General features: G+C 38.8%; 1 protein-coding gene across 7 annotated transcripts in view; it reads left to right on the top strand.

The window, feature by feature from the left end:
* esrrga (estrogen-related receptor gamma a) overlaps positions 1-21,099 on the top strand; it is a 121,593-nt gene that overhangs the window by 83,934 nt on the left and 16,560 nt on the right. For 5 of the 7 annotated variants that reach the window (XM_021308071.2, XM_021308072.2, XM_012881533.3 and 2 more), the window contains exons 5-6: positions 114-224; positions 3,068-3,250. In XM_021308071.2, coding sequence (XP_021163746.2) covers positions 114-224; positions 3,068-3,250 — 294 coding nt within the window. The remainder of the gene's footprint in view (positions 1-113; positions 225-3,067; positions 3,251-21,099) is intronic. The other 2 variants (XM_021308073.2, XM_021308074.2) reach the window with 1 other exon arrangement.

Raw genomic sequence — 21,099 nt, 5'->3', positions numbered from 1 at the left:
AGTCTGCTTCTGTTTCAGAGTATAGCCTACCATATTTATTTTCTTTTGTTATCAGTGTCCCTTTTATATTAATAAAAATAACACTTATGTCCTTTATTTGATATTTCTTCCAGGTGTTCGTCTGGACAGGGTTCGTGGTGGAAGACAGAAATACAAACGCAGGATAGATGCAGACAACAGCCCGTACCTGAACCCACAGCTGGCTTTGCCCCCAAAAAAGCCATGTAAGAACACAAACTTTCAGAATCATTTCAGATTTGACTCTGGGGTAAAACTATGAAAAGCTTGTGTGAGTATGTTTCATTATCCTTCATCCTAACAGAGACAATTGGAAAATAAAAAATGTTTTAAGTGAGAACTCGCACACAAATACACAAACATGGGTTGTAGAGAAACCCATTTGCTGGAAACCATGTTTATCTTTCTTGTTTTCTACTGCTACCAGTTTGGGATCATAACATAATATTCTACCATAAAGGTATTCATTTAGCTTTTGCTGGATTGGCTGCTATTTTCAAAGAATGAAAAGTAAAGCATGATGACTGAACACCTAACAAGGGAGAGTGGGCGAGAGTGACGGAGACAGGTAGAGACCTGGAGGGATTAAACCTAAATGAGTGTGTTTCTCAGACAGAGAGAGGAGGAACAGGGAGGGTGGGCAGGAGAACAGCCGTAACCCTAATCCGGATTAAATCCAATCTGGCAACCACATAAAACTAGAGTTAGCTCTCTAGCTAACTGCCTGCTTGTACACGCAACATACACACACAGGCAGTACAGATTGAGCAGTGTTTAGCAGCTTGCTCCCAGAAGCCCATTTTGCTTAAAGCTGAAGCATATTCTGCTGTGGGCCAATATGCTGAATGGCTGCATGACAGCTTACTGGGACGTCTGCAACACTAATTACTGAAATGATGGGATAAACTGAAATTGTGTATAGTGTTTATGTTGGCATACTGAGTGCGTAAATGTGTATTATCTTAGTGAGCATTTCAATGTAAAGTTTTATCTTTGGCACTTTTAATATAAGAAATAGGAAAAGGTTGTCCTTTTGTAATAGAGGACAAGTCAAATGTTCCTTTTTTCATTGTTTTCTACATTTGTTTCTGTTAAATATCTACTTTTATTTCTGTCTTACACACAAAATCCTCTTGCGCCTCTGTCATCTGTACACTCACACAACCTATCTGTCTGTAGTCCAATCCCTAGCCTCACCGTCCCAATTGATTGTTTGAGAACAGAACAATAGCCCAGGGTTTGGAAATGGGCTTCCATTGATTCTAATTAGGGAAACATTAAATAAGATTTACTCTCAGATACAGCAGTGTGACTCGGAGTGGTGAGGCTCAAATGACCCCGGAATTGGACAATGCGTGTGTGGATACATACATTTCATTTGTGTGAATATAAAAGATTTGGGGGTGGTGGACTGTGTTAAATCAATACACAGCTTATCCTCACAACTCTGTTTCATTCCCTCTTGTTTATATCTACCTAGTTATCACGTCTCTGGGCGCTTCCTGTCCGTCTTTTACAATCTGTCCATGGCTCTTTTCTACCCGTCTGTCTTTGCCAGTTTTTCCTTTGCTAATCTCCTCCCACTCTTTTTCAATCTTTCACTCTGCTCTTGCTCTTCTATCCTTCACCAACATCCCCATGCTTGATTAGTCTGTGGATTAATTTGGAAGTAGGATATCAGTCTGTTACTAATGGGCCATAGAGGTCTCATCACCACATGTCACTTTGGCCAGTAGAGCTGTTTAGCTTTCAGGGTTATCCTTTCTTTCTGTATGCACCCGCAAAGCCTTTCAAGGCACGAGTGCAAAAACAAACATTTCAGGTAATTTAAATGTTTTTTTGTTGTACTTGGAAATCTTTCAATGAATGTTTTGATTTTTGGTACCTGCATTTTTTCTGTTTGACATCAATGACATTTTTTCAAAGGATACAATATGAATCTGCTCTGATATAATTTTTTTAATCCATTTCTTTTCTTGTGTTTTATGCTGAATCATTTGTTGCTACATGAAAATACTACAATATACAATATTGGGAAGAAATATGTGCATGCCTAAAGAGTCCTTCTGTTATTTATTGTCACATTTCAAATGTGTTGGATCAAACAAATTCTGGCACTAGACAAGAATAATCTTAGTGAATACAAAAAAACAGCTTTTTAAGTTATAATTTGATTTATTAGTGGACAAAACCTATCCAAACCAATCTAACCCTATGTAAAAATATAGTTTCCCCTTCTGTTAAATCATAAATAAGATGTGAGTTACCATGTTTCTGCTTAGATTTCACTAACCACATCCAGGTGTGATTACTATCTGAATTGTAGAAACAAGAACTTTCCTAAATAGAACCTGACTGACAACGTGAAGGAGGCTAAAATATTTCAAAAAGCAAGATATCATGCCCTGCTCAAAAGCGATCGCAAAAAGAATTTAATTGACCATAACCACTTCTGAAAGACTTCCAAACCTATTCTTGAGGCTGCTTTGGGATTCCAGTAAATGACACTGAGAGCCATGCTCCACAAATGGAGAAAACATGGAAAAAGTGGTGTTTTTTCCCAAGAGTGGTCAGCCTAATGACATTATACTGCCAAGGCTGCTCCCTAAAGTTAGGTGTCAATTATTCAACTATAAGAAAGGGGTGAGACATAATTGGCATCTATTAGAGTTGATGTTGAGCCAGGTGTGGCTCTTCCAGTTCTTTTTGGTTTAACTATGACTTACTTGTTCTCACTGGGCCAGGGTAGTTTGGATAGTTTTTTGTCCAATTAGGTGAAATCCTCGTCTGAAAACTGCATATTTTATTTATGAAGATTAATAATATAAGACATTTAGATTTCAGTTAAAAAGAAAAACAAGAACAGAAGAAATCTGCTAGGTGGTAAATAGCCGTGTTTAGTGACAGCAGATGTTTCATTCAGGACTGTGCCTATGACCTTTCACATTTTTGCACCTGAATGGTGTGGAACACTTTGTACCCTATCGAGACAAAAATTTCACTATCTCTCTGTCTCTGTGTCTGTCTCCTTGTCTGGTGGTCATGTCAGTTGCCTTTGGCTGCCTTGCAGATAACAAAATCGTCTCTCACCTGCTGGTGGCTGAGCCAGAAAAGATTTACGCCATGCCTGACCCAACAGTACCAGACAGCGACATCAAGGCCCTCACCACACTGTGTGATCTGGCGGACAGAGAGCTGGTGGTCAACATTGGTTGGGCCAAACACATCCCAGGTAGGAATTCCAGTTCAGTTGCAAGTTTGATTCAATCCACTTTTTTAACACAGTCAGCACCCAGAGATGCAAAAACACACATCCAAACCTAATCTGCAACTCTTTCCTTTTAGGTTTGTATGTACATTTCTGCTCATTTGATGTTCCTAATGCAATATTTACCGGCAGTTATTACCTTCTTTGATTAAGATTTAAAGATCTATTTTATTTAACATAGATAGATAGATAGATAGATAGATAGATAGATAGATAGATAGATAGATAGATAGATAGATAGATAGATAGATAGATAGATAGATAGATAGATAGATAGATAGATAGATAGATAGATAGATAGATAGATAGATAGATAGATAGATAGATAGATAGATAGATAGATAGATAGATAGATAGATAGATAGATAGATAGATAGATAGATAGATAGATAGATAGATAGATAGATAGATAGATAGATAGATAGATAGATAGATAGATAGATAGATAGATAGATAGATAGATAGATAGATAGATAGATAGATAGATAGATAGATAGATAGATAGATCCACAGAGAAAAGTACAACCCCTAACCTCTTTTCTCTCTTAATCTCTCTTGATCTGCAATACAAGATGAAAATAATTACCATAATGGCACAAGCAAAAAATTGATGTTAAAAAAAAAGCCAAGAGTGAGACAGTAAATAAGAAAAAAGTGATAAAGTGGCCAAACGGATTTTGGCATTTGTGAGAGATCCTACAGCGAAGAGCAGAATATCAGATTAACAAATTCACAGAACACGTTGACCTTTTTGTCAGGGAAAAATAATTACACAATATAAGAAAAGAAAATACTGTTGTGCTTTGCTTCAGCAAAAACAGCATAGCGGGGGCTGTAAAGCACGGGGGGAGAAACCAGATTAGAGACATAAATATTATTTAGTCATGCTGCGTAAATCTATACCAATAAAGTTGGTGGCGTTGGATAACAGGGTCCATGAATGATGCGTATATGATATCAATAATGTGAAAATAACGGTAAGAAGGAGAGATCGAGATGAATTGAGTGAGTGAGATAGGAATACACATTGCCCCTAGTAAGTGTATTGATCTCTGTGCTGCCAAATGGACAATAAGCAGACATACATATTGATCCATAAACTAAGAATAACACTAAAAATGGGTTTTTCCCTTTTCAGGACAATATACCCTATTTCCCATACTTTGCTATACTTATCTCTTTTCCGATGTTTCTCACGATTTCCTGTCTTCCTGTGGGGTCTTTTTAAGTCTGTATTCCCATCCTTCAGAGTTTGTAACATGCTTACATGTCTAAAGCCACACCAGGTATAGTGCCTTAGTAAAACCTTTCATACTGCCTTTTCACATCATTTCACATTACAATAGCAAACATAAAAATATGTTTTGGGACAATGGCTCAGTCAAAGTGCACACCTGAATCAAATACAGTACTCTCCATCCGATTTGACCGTGCTGAGCTATCAAGCAAAAATCCCAGTCTCTAAACGTATAAAGCTGGAAGAGATGTGTCCGAAAAAGATTTGCAGCTGTAACTGCAGCGAAAGGTTGTTCTTCAAAGTATTGAGTGTTAGAGTATTGCCCACCCCACTTTTCATATTTTTATTTGTAAATATCTTTGAAAACCATCTATTGTCTTCAATCCATTTCCAAATATGCACTACTTTGTGTTGATCCTTTACCAGGGTTTCCCCCAGCGCCTTATAAGCCTGGTGGGCCGCGTTATTTGTGCATTCGAACTGTCTCCATATTTGAGACCGACATTAAAGTTCCCGCCTGGGACAAAACCTCCTGGTGCATATAGGCTAACGCGCTAGCCTTTATTAGCTCGACACACTACGTTCACGCTCTCGCTTCCCCGTTCCGCTACCCCATTTTATGGGGGAACCCCTGCTTTAATAAACCTCAAATAAAATATATCAAACTTGTTTTTATTGTGGTTGTAAGGTGTCAAAATGTGAAAGAGTTCAATACTTTTTGGAAACACTGAAACACCTCCACGTGTTGTCCATGTAATATACTTGTTTTGCACCGCAACTGCTGTTTCTTTTCTTTACTGTTCTTACAAGTAAGCAGGCAAAGTTAGACAGGTTATCTGCTGAGTGTAGTAACTGTGTGTATGTGTGTGTGTGTGTGTGTGTGTGTGTGTGTGTGTATGTGTGTGTGTGTGTGTGCGCGCAGCTTTCTGTAGAAAAAGCGAGTGAAGCGCAACGATTGCTTGGAGGAGGAGAGAAGATGGTGTGATTAGATGAACGAGGAAGGCAATCCACTGCTCAGAGAGAAAGATAGAACTCTTCATCTTCCAAGCGTGTGTGTGTGTTTGTGTTTGTGTGATATGAGCACCCTATGAAATCCTCACTGTTTACAGCACTGAACAGTGATGTCCTCACAGAGCATGATCTACTGTTCACTCACAGTGGAGAGGATTGTCAGAAAGAAATACACCTCTTCAACATTCTTTATCAGCTCCTGACATGCACACACACACACACACACACACATACGCTCACACCAAGAACAGCGGATAGACCTGTTAACCTGTTAGCAGCCATCTTGTTTCACATCTTGTTGGGCGCGCGTGCATGCTAGAGACGACTGTGTTCTGAGTGGGCGCACATACACAAGCCTTTGCTCGCCATGGTACAGTAATTTTTTTAATCAAATTGATGGAGAGAGACAGAGAGACAAAGGCAAAAAAAAAAGACAGAGGCAGAGAGAGGGGAGGCGAAGCCAATTTATGTTTCATGATATGGCTGCGCAGCGCTGCACATACACACATGCACATCCACGGCGCACGCACACAAAGGCTCCTAACAGTGGTAACAACGTGTCAAGGCGAGCGCCATGCAGCTAATTTGAAGTCATTAGATGTCTGCCGTACTGGCAACAATTTGTTACGCTCTCACACGCGCAAACACACAGGGAAAAAAAACACATCACAAACACACACTGAGTTAAGAGCCGTCTGCGGATAGCGAGGAGCCTAAATTGTAAACTAATTTAAACATCACTCAGCGTTAGAGAGGCTGCCTGCAAGACAGGCCCCCGGATAACAAGACTAGGGCTCTTGTGTGTGTGTCTGTGTTGCTGGCCATGTTTGACACACAGAATCACCTCATCTAAGACACTTTTGACATTATACAAACACACATATCTCTCTGATTGGTTCTTAGATTCTAAGATATAAGCATGTGTGTTCATTTTCACACTGATATTGCCCTGTGCAAAAACATTTGATATGTCATTAGGAAAGGAAAATGGGGTTTCAGCAGCAGTGTGCCTCTTGTTGTCCCAAAAGGAACCATATGCCTGTACTTTTAACACAAATACATAGGCACAGGTGAGGCTTTTGCTAATTCAAACTGAGAGCAGATCCCCCCGCCCCACACACACACACACACACACCTGTTCACAGTGCATGGAGCATGAAGAGTAAGCCGTCACACTCTGGGAACTGTGCTTATGTGGAAATATCAGAAGTTATTATTCAAAGGGCATGAAAGGCCTTACCGTCCAATAATATGGATTAGTGACGAGAAGATCTCATTTTAATAGCTCTCAAAGAGGCAACTCCAGATGCATATTAGACTGCATGTCATGGTTATGCGTGCATTTGTGTGTGTGTGCGCGTTTGTGTGTGTGTGTGTGAGGACCAGCGTGCAGTCAGGTGGGAAGAGGGAGGAGGAGAACAGCAAATATTTGAACAGAGAAGAATAAGGGAGTGAATTAAAGAAAGGAAAGGCCATTCAGAATGAGCCGTTTATCTGTCAGTAGAATTAGTCTTTTCATCCTCTTTTCTCTCCTCTTACTCACTCTTTCTCTCTGCTTCCATAATAACTAAATGGCTACCAGGCAGTCATACTAGCAGCTCTTATCTAGACTTGTGGGCACAAAAGAGAAAGACAGACAGGGCGAGCACTTGACTTGACGAAAGACCCAGGAACGAACAAATGAATGAATCAACCAATGAGAGCCAGAACCTATAACACAGTCTTTTTTTCTTTTTTTTTTTTCTTTTTTTTTTTTTTACCAGAACCAGGGGCCTTGCCATTAGTATGTTTTTTACAACCCCCTCCCATTTTCTTTCTTATTCAAGAAGAAATTGCTCTTGGGCCTCCCCCTATTCTTTTGCCTCCCTATCTCCTTTTACTTGTTCTGTCTTTTCTTACCGTCTTTCTCCCTCGCTGTTCCCCTTTCAATTTTGACACTCAGGATAAGCGGTCTATGTGTCGGCTGTAACGTGGCATGATTGAGTTGTAAAAATGGGGGATGGGAGGGGGAGGGGCGTCGCCATTGGTCCAGCCATTTGATCAGTCTCTGTGGAGATATGGGGGTACGGGTTTGAGTGCTGGAGGTGGTGATGGGATAAGGAGACAGGGAGGAAGTCCACCATGTTGTCTGCTCACATCATGCATTACCGTTTAGAAATTTAACTACAGAGCATTAGACGGTAGTTGGATTCAGAAAAGTTACTTCTACCCAGTTTAGGGTAGAGTTTAGGTTTATGCTAAATTTACTAGTGTTATAGAGCACCAGATCTGAATTTTGAGGGAGTCACTCTTTCTACACTGTTCCACTTTGACATCAAACAAACCATTTTTGCTCTTAAATTGTCATGAGAGCTTTGAAATTAAGACATTCCTAAACATATGTGCTCTTCCTTAAAATCTTTTTAATTAGAGTTGTCTGTTTTTAATGTTTTATATCTTGCAACTATTTTTGTATTCTCTATCTTTGTGAAGCCCTTTGTGATTTTATCTGTGAAAGGTGCTGTATAAATAAAATGCAGTTACTTGGATAAATATAAAGTCAAGTACCCTAGTCCGTCAGTTACCTTAAAGCTCACTACACAGCCTTCAAGACAGGAAATATTATGAATGATAATAAACTAAATTTCCTCTGACTCATATGTGACTTTATTCTCCATCCCGCCCTTTCTATGTCTCTGTCTTATGTTCGTTCATAGTCTGAAATAACCTTCCACCTGCTCTAACTCCATGGTATCCTTAACCTCTTCATTATCCACTTCAGCTCTCAACCTCTGTCTCCTCCCACATGCTTGCTGTCACATTGTCCCTGTCAACTAGCTTTTTTTTCTTTATCTTTGCTTAAATGGGTTTGTTTCTTTCACTGCAGAAACAAGACTCTTGAATGTGGAGCAATGAGGTGAACTTCTTAGACCAATAAAATAAATGTATTTCTCTGCCCCAACAATGAAACTTTGCACACAGACTTTTGTATTTAGACCTCCTTTACCCTTTGCGATTTTTTATTTTTCAAATAGAGAATTTAATATCAGTCAGTCAGTCGGTCAAGCCTATTAAACATTTCTAAAAGCAGACAGTAGTGGGCAAATATTGAATAAAAGAAGTACTGCTCATTTTACCAAATCAGATGTAGAGACTGACTAGCCCAGCTAGACTTCTAGTCACACACAAACTGGTGCGTGTATCCATGACTTTGATTGTTTAGCTCACAAGATTAACACTAGAATATACTTTACAAGACGTCACAATAAGCTGCATATGATACTTTCAATGAGCTTGTGCAGCAAAAGATGAATGCTTGAACCGGCGGCATCACCTCATACTCCACAGCAGAAGGTCAGCAGAAAGGTTTGTTATTCCATTTAATTTAACAAATATGTGAACTCTGTTTGAAGGAAACTTCTGAAACCACACAGTTATTTCTTTCTTCAAGTCATAATTGATTCCCTTCCTTTATTCATTTGTATTGCTTTTTTTAATCCATCTTGTTATGTGCCCCCCTTTCAACGCTATTAGGTAGTTTAATAAAATGTCAAGAAAACACATAGGGTTAAATATGTCAACATACGTAGACTCAGACTCATACTGACACCGACACATTTGCCCTCATTCTGTCTGTGAACACTGGCTCACTTCGACAGTGACAGCATGCTAGGTGCCTTCTTGACCCACAAGAAAACTGACAAAAATACTGAAAAAGTTCAGATTTACACAGTAAGCTACATACATACACTGTATAAAAACAGGATTTTTTTCATCACTGTCTCTTATATATGATTAAACCTCTTCTGTTTTAAGTCAAGATCACCAAAACTATTATTTTGCAAAAGACCAAAAATAATGATGGAGACATTTTTTTAGAGGTTTTATTTTGTTTCATCAAAACATTTATAAGAACTATGGGCAATCATGTGGGTGTATTATTCAAACAAAGTCTTGTATGTCTTCATTAAGAATCAAGAAGCTTTATTGACATTATGTGTTACCATAATGACATTTTTGGTGAGGCAGACACCGGCTCAGAATGCACATAGTTACACATAACTTGCAGACACAACAAAACATAATCTTCCATTTTTCTTTTTTTCTTTTTTTTTTCTTTTGATTGTTGTAAAAAAAAGTTGAACTTGATCTTTACACACAAAGATTTCTAACAAATTAACAATATTCCAGCAAAAAGACAGCAAAGTCAATGTTTGGGAGTGGCCGTTACAAAGTTCAATCTCAGTGCCATAAAACATTTTGTGGGCATGGTATTTGCCAAAAGTCCTGCAAACTATTGTGGGAAGCTTGTGGAAATATTGTCAAAATGTTTCACCTAAGTCACTTAGTTTAATGTTAAGTCTACTAAATACTGGAGGAATGTAGTTAAGCATCTGATTTCATATTCAAAAACAGATAAACATAAACAATTCTGTCCTTCATTATTGTGGCATCTAGCAAGCATAAATAATTTTTGTAAGTCAGATTATAGTGTCAGAGGGGAAAGTGGTCTTGTCCTCATTATTAAAGTGTGTTTGAATATCTGGTTTCAACTGCATATATAAATAAAAAAGCTCAGATAACCAAGATCACAATATTTATTGAGAAACTCACATTATACCAATAAAAACCTCCAAGGTTTCAAAGAATATAACTTTTTTGAACGACACCATGGTTTGAGTGGGGTTCACTTTCTTTGATGTGATATTATCGACTACCATTCCCATACTGTAATGATGTCTAGCTTAATCTGACTTTATTGGAATCTGATTTGCATTTAGAATCCCAATCTGATTTAGTTAATGGGCCTTGGTAGATTTCGATGGCTATCTGCAAGCGTGTGCTTCAAGTCTCTGTTGATTTTCCTTCAGCGCTGTTCACCGTGTTTGATTTCCATTTCTGCTCATCCCCGAGGTTTAATATGTGTCTGTTTGCTTGTGTGAGAGAGTGTGTTTGTCTGTTTTATTGTCCACATCCATGCAAAAAAGATATCTTATTTTCCATTGCACCTCCACCACCATGAATTTCGCTTGCCGTACAAACAAACACATCCTTGTTTGCAGATGAAAACAAATATTGATGAAATCAAATTAGGAAAATAATATTTGATATCTGATTCTAATGTTTGGATTAAGTGGGGCTTCTCTTATTGTATTAAGCCCATGAGAGGCAGAAGCATATCACCATTATGAGAAAACAGAACAGTTTTCTTGACTGTGCTTATTCATATTGTTTTTATCATTCAACAACAGCAAGCCACACCTTTTTTACCTTTTTAAAAAATGCATGTTAAGCATATTTGTTGAATTTTTGCATGTTACTTTTCTCATTTTATTTTTATCAACATACTCTTGAGATTGAAAACATACTGTATCTGCAGTGACTTCCAAAAGTATTCATAATCCTTTATATAATAGTATATAATACTTTTTCACATTACAAACGTCATTGTATTTTTTTATTGCAATTTTGAACTGGAAGGAAAATGATTCATAGCTTTGAAATTGTTCTTACAATTAAACAATTTGATAAGTGTGGCATGCACTTGAGTTCACCTCCCTTTACTATGATGCCACTTAACAAATTACCTTGGAACTAAAAGGCTACAAAAGCCACTTCATTTCTAAAAAGTCCCCCTGTGTGTTGTTTAATCCCACTATGATACCAGTTGTTCTGTGAAGGTTTCAGAAGTTTTTTTAGAGAACAAACAGTACAATGAAGTTGCAGCGAAGTTGAAAGCCTGTAAATAATATCCCAAACTTTGAACATTTCAGTCAGCTTTGTTCAGTTGATCATTTAAAAAATGGAAAGGTACTACCTCACACCTACCAATTAAAATTATAGGGCGGGCAAGAAGAGCATTAATTTTCAAAGAAAATAAAAAAATTCTGGCTCGGGATCCAGATCTCCGACTGTGTTGGAGATTCACGTTAGAGCAGGTCAACAATACCAAAAATACAACCAGAGCTGCAATAGAATGGTTTAGACCAGGGGTCGGCAACCTGCGGCTCCGGAGCCGCATGCGGCTCTTTGATCGCTCTGATGCGGCTCAGGTGTTGAAAATAATTATGTCGCGGAGCCACAGGCAGTCGTCAATGCTGGCTGACCAACACTCCTCCTCACCAGTTAGTGGTGGTAATGCACACTGAAAAGACTCACTGTCAAACTCAAAAAGAAGAAGAAGAACTGGTAGTTCACTGGCTGCAGTGACATAAACACAGCGAGGCGGAGTTGAGGCGGCATTTTCAAATGCTGCTTTTTTTTTTTTTATAAATTGTTCAAATGACAAACACGGTGACCTAAAAAAACATGGAGTCATTGATGAGGGTGAAGAGAGCTGAGCAGCAGGGTAAGAGTCGTTACTATCTCTGACATTTGTTCATTTTCAAAGTGAGGAAAACGAACTGCGCTTGGCTCGAGGCTGTGAGCGGAGTCCTGCGTAGAACGTCTGATAGCTCGTCTAATGCAGCTGTTAGCTGGTTAGCTGGTTAATGACAGGAGCTCGTTCACTTTCGCAGATGTCATTAAAATGTGTTCGGATTAAAAGGACAATGAACCATTTATATGGGCTGAAAATAAAATAATCCGACCATGATGTACGTTTACTCGCACCAAGCTTTATTCAAAATAAAAACTCTGACATTAGCAGAGTTGATGATTTCCATAAAACAACAGTAGAAGTACAAACGCATTGGTTCTGGTGCGGGTCCATTTTGTTGCAAAAAAGCCCTTATGTGCAGCGTTATTTCATTTAAAATTTGAAAAGGATTTTGTGGCTCCCAGTGTTTTCTTTACTGTCTGAAATGGGTCCAATTGGCTCTTTCAGTGGTAAAGGTTGCCGACCCCTGGTTTAGACTGAACCATGTCTGTTAGTATAGAGAATGTGTGGCACAACATGACAAAGGAACAGTTTAAAAACATACACATTTCTGGAGAAGCAGCTGTACGCACATACGGAGGCTCACAGGTTTATAATACGTAAAAACCAGACAAGCAGTAACAAATAAATCAGCAGACCATCTGAGCCCATCATCATCTAAGTCATTACTAGCAAACAGTCAGCTTTTACTACTTTCAATTTGCTTCTGTGTTTGTGAGTTTGTGTCTGTGTGTGTGTGTGTAGTTGTGCAGTTGTCTTAGGCGGAATAAGAGAGAAATGATATGATGTGATATGATATGCTGGCGGGGCATAAAGATAGATGATCATAATTACGCACAGGCCAAACTCCATTTCAAATCATCATCATCCTGTTCTATCTGTTGGAGAGCACACATGCAGATACATACACACACCAAGTGCTCATACAGGGATTCATCCACCTCAACACACACACACACACACACACACACATATCACACAACTAAGGTATGCATACTGCAAATCTAGCGGAAGGAGGGACAGGCTTGTCATGGCTTCACATTATTTTATCTCGGTTCATGCAAAGTTCAGAGACAGGCATGAAATGGTTATTCTTTCCCTGCCTCGCTCCTTCTATCTATTCCTTTCTCGCTTTTTATTCCTCCTTAGTCCGCTTCATTTTACTCTCCTCTAGCTTCTCCTTCTTGCTCATCTTTTCTGTTCTACCTTTATTTTCTCTTGTCTCATTTTTTGCTAGTCAACCTTTTTAAACAGCATAAACGAGGGTTTCCATCAAGTTCTAAGCAGATGGGAAAATGGATTTGAAGTATGACAGCCACCAGCTGTAAACGATGCAACAAGTGCAAACGTTCTAGGGATGTGCAAATGAAAGCATCCACAAGCGAACAGCAGGACTAAATACAGATGTAGTTGACTCTTTGCTTTTGCACACGTGATGTAATTCCGGCAAAGGTTTGCAACTTTCCATCTGGTGTGTAGGGAAGGGCTAAGTCTTGTCCTCTCATTGGTTTACAGGGCACCCAAAAGTAAATACAAATACAGACACACACAGCAGTAATAATGTGTATCTCTGTGTCTGCTTAATCTTGATTGGATGTTTCATCTGCAGGCTGCTATCCCAGCTGGCTGCCTTATTGTCTGGGTCAGACTGATGGGCCTGTGTTAAGTGCCTATGAGTGTGTGACTGTGTTTGTGTGTGTCAGCTGTTCATTATATATATATTATTATTATTATTATTTTATTTTAGTCTACATATATCCTTGTACATTAGTGCACAGCTACTTGTTCTGTAGTATAAAATATAGTGCTTCCCTAGTTGTTTGACCACTATATTAACACATTGTTTGTGTGTGTGTGTGTGTGTGTGTGTGTGTGTGTGTGTGTGTGTGTGTGTGTGTGTGTGTGTGTTGTCTTTCAAGCCACACACACAGCCGAACCAAACCATTGGCTTGGTTGCTGATGATGACATATGAGTTCCTGGCCTTGGTAATGGCTGTTAAATCTCATAATTACACGCTTCTTTATTGCAATGCATAATGACCCCACAGCACTATTGGACAATTAATTAAGATTTTCAGCCCAGGCTTTTTAAGGCCTAGATGAGGAGCTGGAATGAGGTCTAATGTTCTTGTCTTCAAGCTACGACATTAAGACATGGTGCTTCAGGAAAGGAGGCTCCGTGTGGATCCCTTTTTATCTTTGCCGCTGTATCCGTCTGTTTATGTCTTTCTTTCCCTCTCCTTCCTTTTTTATGCATTGCATTAGTGGTTGAAGCCTATCCTCCAGCTGACTGGGTGCTCGGTGGTGATTTTGGCAACCATATCTCTAATCTATGAACGGTAAATTAATCCCTGTGGAGTTTCAGTGGTGCTTCCTTTATGGAAGCTACGGGGGATTAGGCAGATAGAATCAACACACCCGCATAATCTCATATAGAGACACCAGGCCTGGATGACGACCACTGAGTTTGTTTTAAAGCCACAATCAGCAAGATTCTGCTGATACTCCAATTATCCCGTGCAGAGCATCCTGTGGTGTTATTTTTTTATTACTTTTAATACATTTGTAATCAGAAAAGTAATATTAGATCTTTTTTTTTTTTAAAGAAAAGTTGTCCTGTATTAGTAAAAAGGCACACATATAGATAATCTACAAATCACTTATGAAATGTCACAGTCATACCTGTTAGGCAAACCATTATGACCACTGACAGGTGAAGTGAAGAACATGTTTTTTTCATTATGGCACCTCTTACTGGGTGGGATAAATTGGGCGACAGGAGAATGTTTTGTCATCCAAGTTGATGCAAAAATTTAAACAATTCCACAAGGGCCATACTATGATGGCCAGACAATAGGGTCAGCACATCCCCACAAATTAAGCTCCTTTCGGGTTTTCTTGAACTACAGCAGTCTGTACCTACTGAAATAGATCCGAAAAAGGAACAGTCAAAGCTCAATGATGCTTGTGGAGAGCAAAGTTTAGCCTGTGAAGTCCAAACAGACAGATGAACAGACAGCTGTTGCTAAAATTGCTGAAGTATTGAATCTTAGTTCTGATAGAAACAAATCCAATTGTTATGGTTTGTGTGTATAGGGCAGCAAACAAGCAGACCAATCAGGGTTCCTATGACATCCCTGAGTGTTGATTTGGGCTCCCCTTCCCAAGATCTCAGGTAAATCAATGAGGTGCTGCACAAACAAGTCCAATCTATGAAGGCCTAAAATCGCAACCTACAGGATTTAAAGGATCCGCTGCTAGCATCTTTGTGCCAGATAGCACAGCACAACTCAGGGATCTGGTAGAGTTTAAGCCTTGAACGGTTAGGACTATATTGGCAGCAAAAGGTGGCCCAACACCATATTAGGTAATCAGTCATAAGGCTATATCCAATAGGTGTGTTATTAGAATGGCTGTGACTCAGTGGAATGTGTGTGAAGATCATTAGATGCTGATGTTGAGTGTTGATTTTTTTATGAATTAACCTTTTTTTCTTTTTATGGTATTTATTGGACATTTTAACATTTTATTCTGTGGATTATTATGACAGCTTTCCCATGTCCAGAAATAATTTCCCAAGGGAGACTAATAAAGAAATCCTGAATCTTGAATCATCAACAACTACTTTTCTGTTGTTACGTTTTAAGTTTGTAACCATTAATAATTGCCAGCAGCATTACACATGTTTATGTATTTGTCAGAAAGAGACAGACAGGAAGAGTTACTTTTTAAGCCGCTCAGCTGTGTCTATACACAGTTAATTCCCAGGACAGATCTGTGCACACATGCACATGCTCCCACACTCAGAGTGGTCAATCCGGCCTGCGTCAGCGTTATATTGATGGAGGCAATGGCAGGATGCACAGGTGGAGGATGAGGGAAAAGAAGGATGATCTAAGTAAAGGAAAAAAGTGAAAGAGTATCAGTAGTAAGAGGCTGAAAAATAAAATGTGGACAGTTGCATTATATTTAGTTCAGTAAAAAGTATTAAGTAGAACTGAAGGTTATCCCTTGAGCAAGTCTCTTGTCTCTATATGGAGTCAAGAACATTTGGCCTCAGTGGAGCTTGCAGTGCTCCTACTCTTAATCACACACATACACACACTCCTTGACTCTGCCCTGGTGGAGCTAGAAGTGGGTAATTAAAATGTAAATATTGATATTTTATTATTTGAAATGGCTCCACTGCGATGCTCTTAATGTCACTCCATCTGTCGTCTCCACGGAGACTTGGGGTTGCCCTCGACGACCTCAACGACCAGCTGCCCCCACCCAAGCAACCCCGCTACGGCAACAGCTAAAGCGCTAGACAACGCCTTCGTGTTGAGACAATATCATTTTGGGTCTAATTAAGTGTTAAATATTAGCACCCGCAACCACAGAGATGGCACACATACCAAAAAAAAAAAAAAAAAACCACACACACACACACTGTGCCTCTTCTCTTCTGCGTCTGTGTCTTTCACACACACACACAGAGCACTCATCTTCACTACAGCAATGGGAAGATTTTAAGTGTTAATCTTGCAGTGCTGCTGATGGTGTCTAATGTATGCAATTAACAGTCAGGCAGGGCTGAGGGTTTGGTAATTAGCTGGCTGTTCACACTGATTAGAGGCTACCACAGCCCTATGACTACTCTGCTCTCCCCCAGGCCACATGGAGAAAAGGGGGGTTGGTGAAGGAAAGGGAGCACAAGGGGGGAAGGGGGAAGAAAGGGAAGAAGATATTTTAACCAAGAATCTTAGAGAGGATGAGGATCCAGGCGTATAATTGTGTGCAATATATCTTAGGTAAATAGGACTAAAATGGAAATCAAATACAGTTTTTAACTTGGATGTCCGAGTCTTTGTATGAAGCATTGTTAAGGAAGAGTGTTAAAATCAACGTTGGTTTCTTTTGCTGTGGTTTACTATTTAAAATCAGCAGACTAATAATAAAAAGAGATTCTTCAATGGTCTTTAGCTAAACTTAGAAAAATCCCAATTTTTTCCACTTTACACTAAGGCCAATGCTTGTTTAAAAATGTATTCATCACCGTAGTTTTTTTAAATTATTTGTTTGTATCTTGAACTAAAGCTGGACATTGTTGTAGAAGAGGTCAGACGCTCCTTTATTTAATAAGATTTGATAAAAGTAGCTTATAGTTCAGAGAAGAAACTTTTCCAGCTTAGAATAACCATGTGTCACAAACTTTGAGGGTATAAATCACCTACGGTCGGTCTATGGTTAAAAATATGTCATGGTGGGACGACAACAACCACAACTGAATCATGGAAATATTGTATTTGACCTCTGGTTAAATATAGTATTTCTAACCTTGATCGTCGTGCCTGGATAATATTTTACCGTATTTTAAATTAATTCACAGCAGTTCATTTGTTTCTACATGTTGAACTAAAATATTCTGAAAAAGGTAAAGATGTTAAAAGATTTATGTGTTAAACTAGACCTTAAATGATAATGATTTAAATTATTAACCTATAGACTAGATGGTGTGTATTCATTGTGATTTCAGTGACTAGAAACTTTAGACACCACAAGGACATAAGAATTAAGTTGACTTGAGAAGAAACTCGCTCAAGGCTGGGACTTGTCCTTCACTGACTCAAAAGGGAAAATTGACTTTTTTAGATCTCCATAAATCAAATGTGAATATAGATATTATATGCTTTTATTTATTTTCAGCAGAGATGCATTAATAAATTAACACGTGATCCGTATCTGCAGGTTAGATTTGCAGGTCAAATCTGAAAAATACAATTTTATTCCCTAATCGTTAAATATTTTCAATACTTATAACTCCCACAATTTTCAGTCTTTGCTGCACTTTCTTTTGAGTTCAGTCAAACTCAGTTAAAGATTAGGGGCATTAGGCTTAACTGAGGACATGTTTGGTAATTATTTCTTCATTTTCTTTTGGATTCAGAACCATTACCTCTATCAAAGAACTTGCAGAACTCTTTTACAGTCTGTCAGGAAGAATCTCCAGATCAGACCTCGAATAAAACCGAGAATTGGTGTTAACCATGAGAAGCCTAAATGTTGGCACTCTAACTCTAAAGGGACATTGACCATGAAGGCAGAAACTTAGCTTATGATTTAGAGGTCTATGTTGAGTCAACTCCAAACACAATGTGTGTCGACTCAGAGGCCACAATGTGTACACATGGATGTGTGTGTAGGGAGGAGAATGTGCTTCCTGTGTGTGTCTTTAAGCTCTTTTAAATTAACTGGTTTTCTGGGTAGCTTTGTTTCCATCTTGTTGCGCATCTCTGTGTAATTGGGTCAGCTGGTGGATGTGCGTGTGTGAGAGTGCAAGACAGTTTGCGTTCTGCATATTTCGTGTGTGTATTGTTTCAGCCTGGCCAAAGCCATCACAGGGGGCCCATGTTCATTTTGGTTGTCGTCTGTCCGTATGGTACGGAACAGTTTGAGATGCTGGCACACAAACATAAACAAGCGCGCACATTCAGAAAGCACCACAAGGGAGCATTTGCATTGCCTTGCATGAAACAATTTGCGCACATTTAAACACAAACACATACAGAAAAGACAGCGAGAACGAGCACTGGAGGTTCATGCAGTCGCACAGTGTGCACGCATAACAAAAACACACACTGAGATACACACAGGGCAGCGATGAGCTGGTAACTGTTGGAAACTTCACGCGTCCTCGTGCAATCTCGGTCTCAGTGGGCCAGTAGACTTAAATCTGTCCCCTGCAGGACACAGTGCATGCACATGCTGAACATAGACTATCCACTGTTCTCAGATGAACAATGAGAAACTTGACAAGCAAAAAAAAAAATCTCCACTATCCTCATTTTCTCTTGTAAGATGTCTCCTTATAAAAACAGATCTGACACAGGGAGTGACTGGTTGTTCGGGTTGTTTTTCGGAAAGAAACCTCTGAACCACGTAAGAAATAAAAATTGTGTTTGTTTGTAATAATAATATTTTTCCTTCCATTTATTTTTCCATGAATATGCTAGTGCACGGTATGAACATAGGACAATCTAGAAGGTAAAGCATCTTTAAAAATGTTTTTATTCAATTCAGTTTATTTATATAGTGCCATTTAACTACACATGTAGTTTCAAGGCACATAACAAAGTCAATTCAAAACTTTCTTTTTTGTGGCTCATCAGTGGCTCCATCAGCCAAACAGGCAGGGCACTTGTGCCACTGCAGTTCTTAACAAGACATTAAAATGTGTCCACATCTCTGTTTTTTGTCCGCTAACTTGAGTTTTTTTCCATACTTTAGACCACTTTGAAAACACTTATAATCCATCACATTTAGCAGTAATCAGACCCTTTATTTGCCATGTTTGTTAGAAAATGATAGTCCAGAATGAGCAAACCTTGTGCCAAACTTTGATGACAAGTGCTGCATTCCCACACACTCAGACGCACATGTACCACTGTAGGCAGGAGCCAGGGGGCACCCCTCACACACAGCAATTTGGAGGGACATTTGTGGTTTTTGCTAAAAAGTATTAGAATCAAAAAACAAAACACATTCATAAATAATATATGTCATCTAAGAACATTGATGTCAACATATTAGCTTAAGCAAATCATGGCAACACTTCACTTTGTTGGGAATATAAAAATACTAGGTACCACAAAGCTTTCTACTATTAAAGTTGAAAGTAAACTTTACAGATTGTTAACAACCCACTGCTATCCTCGGGATCGAAAGAAAAGAAAAATATTTTTTAAAGTTTTAAATGTTCATATCCCAATAACCCATATGGCACAGAGCTTGCCTCAGTGATGTTGGCCTATTTTATCTAACCTACAGTCTCACACTGGGATTAAGTTGGAAGTTGGCTCATTTTGATTAGATGTAGCCCAGCAGCGCTGATTTGACCCGCGGCTCTCTTGGCAGCACACCGGCCATGTGCACACAATTTCACAAAATGTATAATATCCTTTTAGAGTTGTTATCCACTGTGAAATACCCTGAATACACTATTGTAAAAACCGTTTGGGGAAAAAAAACTGTCCTACTGATGGGAAACAGTCAAACAGTCTTGTAAAAAAATCTGACACTATGTTAAAGCCTGTGTATTTTTCCAGGATATTTAGACGGATGGCTATTTGATATCAGTTTTTTTTACAATTCTGAAAAAAGTTTCCTTAATATTATTCCCATTTAAAATGGCTAAAGTTGCATACAGTTGTATTGTATTGTTACGATATAAAGAAAACATTACTCTGTTTAAACTTAAAATTTTGTTTGGTGTGCTTCTGGTCCATGAAATTAGAATAAACACCACCATAAGATCAAGAAGGTTTTTGATGGCCCCTACAAAGATTGATGTATCACGTTATGACTTTGGTAAGGAATTTAAAGAGGTCTCCAAAAACCCTAAATGTCCTCCGGGGACTTACAGCAGGTTGATGCTGTTATTGATGTAAAAGTGCATGCCTCTACAAACAGAAAGAGATAAGTTTAACTTTCATGGGAAGTGTGCAAGGAAGAAAGTTTAGCTGTCTAGGAAAATGATACAACCAGACGAAAGTTTGCCAGAGCGAATGTAGACAAAGACCAGGAACTTTGGAATAATGTTCTTTGGAAAGACTATTTTAAATTTGCCACCAGAACAGAGGAGATGGTAAACCAAGGTCATGAAAACAATTTCAAACCAAATGTGAAGCATGGGGATGGAAGTGCCATTATTTGTGGATTCTTTGCTGCAGCAGAACCTGACCAGCTATAATTATCATAGGATCCACCATGAATCCTACTGTGTTCAAGAGGTTGCTTGAGCAACAAGTGTGACCATCTGCAAAAAAAAAAAAAGAGAAGAAAATTAAAAGTTGAGGCAGAGGTGGGCCCTGCAATATGACAATGACCCTGAACATATCAGTAAATTAACTAACAGTGTGAAAACTAAGAAATGGAAAGCCCTGAGCTGAGAAAAAGCCCAGATCCTGAAATGCTCTTTGGGACTTTAAACAGGCTGTGCATACAAGAAACTCCTCAAACATCAGCTGACAGCTGAAAGTGAGTACAGTGAAAATTTCCCCAGGCCAGTGTCAGAAACATCAGTTTCTAAAAGATGGCTACAAGAAGCGTTGCACTGCAAGTTACTATAACTTTTGAAGAGGGTAAGACTAGGCTCTCTTTTCATCAGCTAAAAACACATTTTGCTGACATTTACCTTCGTAATTTAAACAAAACCAGTTTTTGTTG

This window comes from Fundulus heteroclitus, chromosome 4 (genome assembly GCF_011125445.2).
Source record: "Fundulus heteroclitus isolate FHET01 chromosome 4, MU-UCD_Fhet_4.1, whole genome shotgun sequence".
Classification (NCBI taxonomy): domain Eukaryota; kingdom Metazoa; phylum Chordata; class Actinopteri; order Cyprinodontiformes; family Fundulidae; genus Fundulus; species Fundulus heteroclitus.
This window is presented reverse-complemented; position numbering and strand designations above follow the sequence as displayed.